The 10,785-nt window shown below is 23.4% G+C and overlaps 1 protein-coding gene across 1 annotated transcript; it reads right to left on the reverse strand.

The window, feature by feature from the left end:
• Positions 1-1,122: 1,122 nt before the first annotated feature.
• On the reverse strand, positions 1,123-5,229 carry LOC145838125 (uncharacterized). Its single transcript, XM_082945675.1, has 6 exons — positions 5,178-5,229; positions 4,405-4,566; positions 3,679-3,787; positions 2,307-2,699; positions 1,898-2,115; positions 1,123-1,217 (listed from the first exon to the last, which is right to left on the reverse strand). Exons 2-6 carry the CDS (start codon positions 4,460-4,462, stop codon positions 1,123-1,125), a joined length of 873 nt encoding a protein of 290 aa, XP_082801801.1. The 5' UTR covers positions 4,463-4,566; positions 5,178-5,229.
• Between the last annotated feature and the right edge of the window lie 5,556 nt (positions 5,230-10,785).

Genomic DNA, 10,785 nt, shown 5'->3' on the forward strand with positions numbered 1-10,785 from the left:
TTTGCTCAAAAAAAAAACTGTTAACGAATAATTGATAGTGTTTAGTTTTGCCTTATACTCCAAGATTTTTTTTCCTCTTGAAAACACTGCAGCAAAGCATAGTTTCATCGTAATGAAAAACTTCTATCTTTTTTAATATTGCTTTTTTGCGTTATCGTTTAATAAATTTAAAAAAACCTCATATTTAAAAAAGTTTTTAATATGAAAATCACCGAATTCCAGAGTATGCCTGATAAACTTTTTAAGTTTTCATTTGACTGTTTTTATGCTTGCCTTACTATTATTTGAATAGTTTTATAATAAGCTTTTAAAAGATTTATCTTGTGTCCTATATTTAACCAAAACAAGTTTATGTTTAAAAATTGCATATAAAAGTTTATAAAAGTACTTTTTGTTAAAAAGTTTATTTTTGATTTATTTTCTTGTTTTTTATAAATAAAACCATATTTTTGTTGTATTGACAAATATTTTTTAATTAAAATTAGTTTTTAATAAAGGAACATTAAGTATACTAAAATTTATTAATAATTATTGATCACTTTAATACATGTAAAAAACAATAATGTATATTTAAAATTGTTTTAATTCTTTAAACATTTAAAAAAAATTCTTTTTTGCTACAGAACACAGAGGTTCTTTCTCTCTTTAATATATAAGAACTTGGCGTTACAATTTAAATATATAAACTATTAAAATAATTAAGCTGTAACAGTACAAGTTTTTGTTAAAGTATTTTTCTAGCTATTAAAGTATTAATATAAACTGTACAAAACTTAATTCACTAATAACTTATCGGAGTTTGAAAGTAAAGATTCTATTGAAAAGAATGATTCATTTTTAGTAATTGAGTAATATTTCAACTTTAATCATAGATCTCAGACTAGATAACTGTTGTATTTTATTGAATTGTTTGATCTATTTTTTTTTTACTTTAAAAGTCGTGATATAGTTGTATATTTTCAACAAAACAAATTAGTTAAACTATGAACTTATGTATTTAATAAGCTGTTTTCTCAAATGCTGAAACCTCATTAAAGTATAATTGTTTAAAAAAAGTATTTTAATTTTTATCAGAAATTAGCTCGATAGTTTTTGAAATTTAAAAACAAGTTTTTACAAATTTTAAAACATATAAAATCCTACAAGTGCTGAAATCATGGTTATTCCGCTAAAAGCAGTCATTTTCATCGAAGTGCTGTAAATTTCTGCCATATTTTCTGTTGATAAAATAATCAATCAAATACAACTTTTAAGTAATTCTTTTTTTTTGTTAGAAAATTTAACTTACTACGTAGATCGTGTTTATTTCTTTAATTAGTTTGTTTATATGAGAACAAAAAAAAATTGTTATCAATCTAAAGTTATAGATTTAACTAATGTTTTATTATATTAAACCACTATAGAATGCAGATAGATAGTATGCTGTATTACGTATCTTTACTGGTACAAATAAATGTTCGTTTAGATAACTTAAATAGAAAATTAAAGGTTACTTTATTATACAATAATTTAAGTTTGAAATATACAGTAAATGATTTGAAATCAAACTTAAGACGTAATTGCATTTCTATTCTTAATTTTATAAAACTATTTCATTTAAGTTGTTACAAAACTGATTATAACTGAAACTGAAAATAACTTCTATATTTTTTCAAAGCTTCAACTTGAAATTCAAAAGGTCTTGTTGACCTTAACCAAAAATAAACTATAGCTTCTGTAAGATAAACTCCTCATAGTTACAACAGTTTGTTTTAAACCATTCGATTTAACTTTTAAAAGTAAATAATAATAACTTTAATCAAATGTGCCTTTAGGTTTTTCTAACTTTACTATTTTATTAAAAGCACTTAAAAAATGCTGTTTTAATAAGTAAACAAAATTTTAAAGAAATTCTAACGTGCTGATTGAAATGATGATCTTTTTGCGCACAGAGTTTCGTTTAGTTTTTTATCGGATGCTAGCTGTTCACCAATAGTTTTTGGTGCTTGCTGCAGTATATCCAACATTGCATTTGTAGCTTTTGAGTCCAAAGTACTGAAAGCACCAAAACTGCTTAGGGTGCCGAACGCCTGCGGAAGGTTGCTGATGGCATCTTCTATCATGTCCGAGTACTCGCTGATAAAATTAATTAAAAAATTTGTTTTTATTTATTTTTTATTTGAACAAACAATTATAACAATGAAATATACCAGCCAGATTCATAAATGATTAAATAACTGTACCTTTTAAGAATAAAAATTTAATGTACTAAAACATCGCATAACTTTAATTTCAACAAAGAACAAAAAGTCATAAAAGTTAATTACTTGCACTTTTCTGGGTCTATCTGAACCATGTCATCAACATCAACTACACGATCAAATATAATATCTACAAATTGTTCAATGAGGTGAAGAAATTCTTGTGCGAACTGTTCTGAAGTGTAGTCGTCTGGGGTCAGCAGAAGAAAAAGGGGCTTTTTACCGCGAGCGACGCAAAATGAACTTAAAAGAGGCTCAATCACGGTTTCCGTTATGTCACGAGTGACCGGTAAAAGCAATGCCCGTATTTGAGGATAAGTTAACATTTTAATGGCGTCGTAATCTTCAGGGTCCAAGGCTTCTTTGACGATGGTGTCAAACAACGTTTCGTTACATGGACCGACTAAACATCTTGAAAGATCGGTCACTAATTCAGGAAGAAGTTTTCTGGTTTCATTCCTGCGTAAATTGAAAAAGTTAAAATAAGGCTTTAAATGTATCGTAATTGTTTTTTTTATGTATAGAATTTATATCAAGTAAATAAAGCTAATAAAAAAAACAGTTTTTGAAATTTTTTAAGCTGTTATTGGATTGACTAAAAGTTTAATGTAGTGATATTATACACAATGTTTTTATTAACAGGGTTGGTTTTTGATCTAAACGGTTTTTTTTAGTAGTTAAAGACTTTTTTTTTCACTTTTACTTAAAATGTGCTCAAGTTTTTAAGGAAACTACGAGCTTTCTTACAAGTCAGTATTTACGTCTCTAATGCAAATATAATGGTCCAAATAAGTTGAAAAAGACATACATGTTAACTGTATAAAAACTCTTAATTATTTTTCTTTAAGTGTAAGTTTTTTTTTTAAGTAACACATTTTTCATTTTAAATTGAATATCCTAAAAGTAAATACAAAAGTTTTCGATATACATATTTGTAATAGTCTGAAACACATACTTTTTAGATATAATATTAGGTACAATGATAACTGTTAAAAATAAAATCAACATTCACTAAACTTAGTTTTACATTTTACACGAGGCTAATTAAAAAAAAAATTACACTGCTATAAATGTTTACTTTAAATTATTCTAAGCTGTTAGTTTAACTTTACATTTTAAATTTTGTATGAGCATAACTTCAAGTTTTTTTTACTCTACTGCAAACATTTTTAAACATAAGCAACTTTATCAAATGTTAAATAAGTAAAAACCACTTTTAAACCTAAAAAAACTAAGCTTAACTTTTCTTTTTTTTTAATTATTTTTAAAAATGCCAATGTTGAGCCTTTCGTCTATTTTTAACCTTTCTGAATCAAATTTAACTTTTCTTGAAATATACCATGAGTAAATGTTTCAATTTTACGTTAAATCTCTTCATATTACTAAAGGCCAGTTGTATGACAAAGTATTTTTTAATTTTTTATTTTATTCTACATACCTGCAAATTTTAGGTTCATCAAACGGATAGGCATTAAAATAACGTCTTAGAGTATTAAGTATCTTTTCAGATAATTGTTCTGCATTACATCTTGGGAACACTTGTAGTTCTGTTTTTTTTTTATTAAGTTTGTAAACCTTTGAATTAAAATCTACAAATATTGTTTTTATTTAGAAAAAAAAGTATTAATTATTAAGTTTATAAATGCTGAAAAGCGGGCAAAGTACTTTCAATTTTTGGTTTGTATCGTATATATACATTTGAGCGTTTTAACTTTTCTATTTATTTTGAAAAAAATATCTTAACTTGTACTCGATTATATAGTTAAGGTAAAAACGTAACTTTATATTATTCTATAAAAGTTACTTTTGATTTTACAATAAGTCATAACTAAGAAAAAATTTTAGTTAACATTTACTAATTCTTTTATTGAGTAAACGTATCATCAATATTTGGTTTTTATTATAAAGGATTTTTATCATAAAACTGTTTTTATGAATATTAATTAGATAGGTATTCTAAACTAAATAGACTATTTATAGGCAAATATATTAAACTATTTCGATACAACTAAACATTGTTACTAAACTTAAATTTTGTAAATATTTCAATATCAAAACTTTGCCCGAGTCCATCTTCGCTTAATAAACTCCAATAATAACAACAATATTAAAAAGAAGTTTTTTAACTCTAAAATGTAGTTTTAAAAGTTAAAGCGCTTCTAACCCGCTAAAGTATTTGTATCTTCAAAAGCTTTACACATTGGTTTCTTTTTGTCGTCCATATCTGTAGAATTATTGTTTGCGTCTGTTGAGATGTCATTTGAGGCTGTTGAGATGTCATTTGCAGCTGTTGAGATGTCATTTGCGGCTGTTGAGGCATTACCTACTGCATTTACAGATATTTTAGTTGTGATTACCAAAATAGTTTTTTTTAATAGTGTAATACACATATCTTTGACTTAAATAGTCTTTTTTGAAAGCATTAAAGTTAAAACTTATGAAAAAATATGTACCATTTGTTTACTTAAAGTAGTTTTGTTTTGTATACAATTTAACAATTTAAAAAATTATAGTTCTTTTATTTTTATCAACACAATCAATTTATAAAAATAAATTAAATTAAAAATGATTTAGTAAATAGTTTACAAAAAAAATCCAAAGATTAGACGGATATTCAGTCCGACTACATAAAATTAGTTCTATGTTATAAAGTTGAGTCAACCGTTTTAAAAAAGTAAAAATATGAGTTTAGTTTTGTCTGAAACTACTATTAAATTTTAATCACAAATTGTTAGTATTCATTGAATGAATTATTACAAAAATTAAAATACTTACAAAAATTGTCACAGACAACAAAACTTTTTAAATAAAATAAGTATTGTAAAAACAAAAAGATGTTCTAATTGAACAGTTAGAACTAAATTTAGCTAGTATTACGTTTCAATTAAGTTTTACTCTTTATTTGATTAGTCTTGCTAATAAAACTAATTGTTTTACCTTGGGCATTTGTTTTCAGTACTAGACTAAAAAAGGCAAACAAAAAAGTCAATGAAAGTCTTCTCGGCATGTTTTTTTAGTTTTACACGGCTGCAGAAAAAAATAAATTGTTAACACTTCATACACATATACTTTAAAAAATTTACTTTTTAGACTTTTAGCATTTATTTATAGCTTATACCACAAGTAACTTCGCTTTACAAATGTAAACTGACTTCAAATTAACGCATATGTTTGATTATTATGTTTGTGTAATATATGACTAAGCTTGCACGTTTAAGTTTTAATAATATGATATTTTATGATGATTTATGCTTAAAAAACTAATCATGAATGTTTTCATTATTTTTTTTCTGTAAGCAATTTTTATTAAACACTTTGAGTAAGTTTTTAACAAATAAACTTTAAAATTAAAAAAAAATCACGCAAAACTTTTTAAAACGATATAAAACTTTGTAATACATGCCAAATTGTAACTTTTCATTATTGGAATTTTTTATTATTTTTTAATACTACTTTTGTTTGTAATAAAAAAATAATCATTTTTAATACTAATTTTTACATACTTTCAAACCTATATAAACGTAATGAAACACTTTTTAAATTTATTTGACAACTGCATTTTATAATGAATTATACAAATTTTTTTTTTGTAAAACTTTTAGAAAAAAAAATCCTTTTGCTTTTAATAGTTTATAGAATTACTTTTTGTAAAAGTCATAAACAGTTTACGTTTTCTCTATAAAATCATATTAGTTCAGTCTTTTTAAAATATACTTTGAAAACAAGTTAATAACATTCCCCTTATTAAAGTTTTATTTGGAAGAAATTCATTTTGTAAATAAATAAAGTATTTATAAAATTTAGACTTGTTAACTAAAACGCTACTGTAATGATATATTTAAAATATATAATAAATATATTTTGAAATTTCAATACTTCATGATAACGCTTTAAAAATAAATTTTTATCATATAAAAAAGTAAAGTGTATAATTTTTAAACCCTTTGGTCTATTTCTCTGTAATAGTACATTGTTACTTGTATTAAAAAATAAATAGTAGCGCTAGTTTGGCTATGGTCAGCAAAGCTTGACATGTTTTTTTTCTATACATTAAGCACTAAATTGCACCGTACGACCATTAACAACAATCCTCGCGACATTGTACGACCTTTATTTGTCTAAGACGTTAAGTTATGAACATTTTATTTGCGTCCACTTTTTGACTGTACCCAAAAACGGATGCTTCAGTACTAATGTAGTAAAGACAGCTTGGTTAGACTTAAACAGTGGTTTATCGTAACTCCCTGATTAGAAAGAAATCAGGTTGCAAAATGTCGCGTGGACTGTTAATGATGGTCGTACGATGCAGTTTAGATCTTATTATTATTTAGTTTTTCTTTTACAAATGTTTAGTTGATTTGATGAAATTGATTACATTAATATTATTGTTCACTTCACTATTACTAATTGTAACTGTAATTTGTAAGAAACAGTCATTCATACTTGCTACTTACTAATGTTAAATGTGTTATTTTTTACTTATTGAAACTGTTTGACATCAACTGTTTTAACAATTTCATATGGAAAAAAAAAGTTAATTAACTTGATAATGTTAGCCTTTGAGATTAAACTATCGTAAAAAGTATTGTACAAATCATTAAATAATTTTATATATTATTTTTTAAATGCTGTTAAGTTAAAAATGTTTTTTTTTTCTACTACAAAAAATTAAAATCATTAGCTAGACGCCGACACAAAACACTAGTTAACTCAAAAGTTATACATATAACAACAAAAACATAAGGATAAATGAAAAATTAAATTAGTATATAAGTCTTAGCTATTTACTAATTTTAAATTTAAGTTAGAAACTTAAATTAAATATTTGTCTGGTTTAAAAATTTACGGCGTCTTATAAAATTAACTCTTAACAAAAGAAAGTAAAATATTTAAAAATACTTTAAGTCGAAACAAAACTAAAAAACAGAATAGCTAAGTAATTGATTTAAAATTTTTTATCAAATTTATACTTGAAGTATTTAAAAAAAAACTACTAAATTATAATTTAATACACGACTAGAATTAGACTTGTAAACTTTGTAGAATGGGAATTGTAATATCAGAACAAATAGAAAATAAACAAAAAGTTTCGACTTATAAAATAAAACTAAAAATAACTCAATTAGTTTTGTTGTTCTATAATATATAAAAAAATGATAAGTTAACTTTAAAAAACAGACTTTTGTTTCGAATGTAATTTTTATATTAATTTATTTTAAGTACCCTTAAAAAAAACTCGTAAGTTAGGAGTATTACACTAAAAGTTTTAAACCTGAATATTTATACTTAACCTGTTTATGTGAAACAAGTTACATTTTTATATTTTATACGAGTAAACCTTTTTTAACGTCATAAACTTTGACAATGTACTATTGGTTGGTAAGGTATCTAAACAATTTTTCATACTAAAATTTAAGTGAAATTTTTTTACCACATTATAAGTTTTTAAAGACTCAATATCCGGTAAGATACAATAAAATCACTTCAATAAATATTTAGCTTAGTAGTTTAGTTCTTAAATTTGGGAGTCGAAATATTGAAACCATTTCACATTTTTATAAATACTAAAGACAAATATGGAACAGAACAAATTTAGTTTATCTGTTCTTTCTAAAAAAGTAAATACTTTACTTATAAGTTTAAAACGTATTAATAGTTTATCAATTAATATTTTTTAAGAAACCAAAAAATTATTTTAGCGGTTCAACTAAAAAGAGTTTATTATAATTTTTTTAGTAAACACTACTTTACGTTTTAGTAACGTCGAAAAAATTTATTATGTTTATATGAAAACTATATAATGTTATAACTTAAACTTTTTTTTCTGAACAAAAAGGTAAGGCTCCAGTCCTATTGGAACTTTTTACTAAATATATAAAAACTGATAAAGGAAAGAGTTAGCAATTACAACAAAAAAAGTTTTTCAGTTGTTGAAACTACTTTTAAGCTTTTTCAAGATAATGCTTTTAAAATTTTTAATATTTGTCTAAAATATCAATATATTTACTTTGAAAAACTAAATTCAAGTATATGTTAGATGTAATAGTAATTAAAGGTTGAAAACTAAAAAGATAATACTTGTAAAACAGTAATCAATTTACATTGAACTGCAACCCACGCCCATCAACAGTATTTTTCAAGACTTTTGTTGACTAAAGTAGGATACTAATAAAAACTTAAAATGTTTGTTAATTGTACTACTTTACTGAAATATTTTTACATTTTTGTTCTTATTAACTGTATCACATTGTAGAAAAAAAAAGCTTATATAGAAACAAACTCATTCTACTAAAGTTGTTGTGGTGTTAAACAATATTATGAGTAAAATTTACCTCTAGAAATGCATTAAACAAAAAACTCGTAAACATAATTCTAATTTACAAAAACATGTGTTTTTGTTTATCGCTAGACTTAGTTTTACTGATGAATCAACATTCTTACTTCCGGTTGTAGTTGTATACTTGGTGCTGAACCTAAAAGTTTTAATTGTACAACACTTTTTAATATTTTTATTTTTTCTTTATTTTGTGCCTACAGTATAACTAGATAGTTACATAAAACGTTACTTTATACACGTGTCTTTTCAAATAGTTTACTTAAATATCGTTACTTAATAGCTTGTATTTATTTGTAATTTGATAAAAAATATATACAACAATAAAATTGTTAAAGATTCAATACAAAATAAATTGAATTACTCGACTAGTATTATACGTTTAGCTTTTGAAGAAAATATTTGGGGTCTTTATTTTATGAAGAAAAAAAAGGATTTTCAAAAGTTAATCTGGCAAACTAAGTTTCGCTCAAATAGCTCGTCAGTTCTTATGATGATTTAAAAACTCTTGACAATAGAATAAAAATTATAAACTATTTAGTTTGTTAAATAAATAAAAATATATATGCATAACTTGAGTAGATTAATCTATAAACATATTTAAGTAAGATTCTTTTTTATGTTATAAGTATATAACTAACAATAGTATTTTTTTCTAAATACAAATAACGAAATAATGCTAGCGAAACATAATATTTTGTTTTGAACTAAACTAAAAATTTGAATGAAAATACCTTTTTTAAATTTAAGCATAAAATAAGTCAATTTTATTTTTTTTAGATGTTTACCTATTTAAGCAAATATTCTTTAGGACTATGAGATAATATATATTTATAAATACTTCTAAAAACATTCATTGTTGATGTATAAACTGTTTTAACACAGTAAAACAAACACTAAAGTTTTTTATCAGTGTATTAGTGAGTATTAAACCAATATAAATATATTTAGTTTAATGTTAAGTTAAACTTGAGTTTTTATTAATAAACAAACTGATACTCTTTTTTTATACAAACACTAGCTAAGATATTGTTATTAATCAGAACATTACATCGTGAAATAAATTTTAATTAGTTATAAAAACTTATTAACAATAAAAAAAGAATAATTCAGAGTCGTTTCAACTATTAAAAGAAAAGTTATATTTTTAATAACTTAGACGTTGGTAATAAAAATTTATTTTTGTATCAGATTGAGCCAGTAGTTCTAAAAATTTTCAAGATCTATATGCAGTAAAACAAAAAAAAAAGAATAATCTTTAAGGAATTTATTTAATAATTTAATAATAATAAAACTAGTATTTAATTGTTTAAATAATTCAAGTTGCATTAATATTGTTTATTTAACGATAAAAAAAGTGCTCAAAAAGTGTGATCTAAGGATCTGGTGTACAAAGGAACCTTTCGGTTATCGAATCGTACACCACTCGATAAGCGAAATTACTTATTAAAATACATTAAAACTTTTCAGAACTTTTTAAAAACAAAATTTAGTATTCTAACCAAATAAATATACAGGGAAAACTTAGTCGAAATCACTTTTACTTCTTATAAAATGTTTAAGCATTTTGAATAAAATTTAGAATTTAAAAGTTTGATAAAGGCTATAATGGTTAATAAACTTATCTTGAACTACTAATGTATTTATATTATTAAGTAAGCCTAAATTTAAATGTAAACAAGTTTTTTTTATTTGAGTGCTTTAAGACAACAGCAAATATAAATTTTTAAGTACATGAACTAAAGTTACGTTTTTGTTAAAAAAAACTTGAAGTTATAATAGTCAAAGCAAATAAATTCGTACTCTATAAATAAAATAATTATATATTTTTTAAAGCTTTGTTTTTTGTTGAACACGATAAAAAATACTCAAAGTAAAGTTAAAGGACATGATGTATAGAAAAACATCATGAATCATGATTATCAAACTACACACTACTTATTTACTTTAAATGTTTTAAACTTAGTAGAAAAATTTTTTATTATTAGAAATTTAAACTTTCTTTAAAGAACAAGAATAAATAACAAAACAAAGTAAGACATATAACTTAAAGTAAAATCAAAAAGTTTGAAAAGTAGAATAAAACTGCTAAATTAATAAAGTCATGCGTATTAAGCTGCTATAAATTCTTTTTTTAAATTAAGAAAAGTGTAAACATTGAAATATAAGTTCATACAAAAAAACATTTTTTTACTTTTGAGCTACTAAATC

The sequence above is a fragment of the Thalia democratica genome, chromosome 1, assembly GCF_965202585.1.
Source record: "Thalia democratica chromosome 1, ktThaDemo2.hap1.1, whole genome shotgun sequence".
Lineage (NCBI taxonomy): Eukaryota > Metazoa > Chordata > Thaliacea > Salpida > Salpidae > Thalia > Thalia democratica.

What these genes read in the sequence shown, in the direction of transcription:
- LOC145838125 (XM_082945675.1), bottom strand. Translation starts at nt 4,462, where the DNA reads ATGGACGACAAAAAGAAACCAATGTGTAAAGCTTTTGAAGATACAAAT. An exon ending in GATGAACCTAAAATTTGCAG is followed by an intron (nt 2,700 to 3,678) that starts GTATGTAGAATA and finishes CAATTTACGCAG; the next exon opens with GAATGAAACCAGAAAACTTC. An exon ending in ATCATCATTTCAATCAGCAC is followed by an intron (nt 1,218 to 1,897) that starts GTTAGAATTTCT and finishes TTTTATCAACAG; the next exon opens with AAAATATGGCAGAAATTTAC.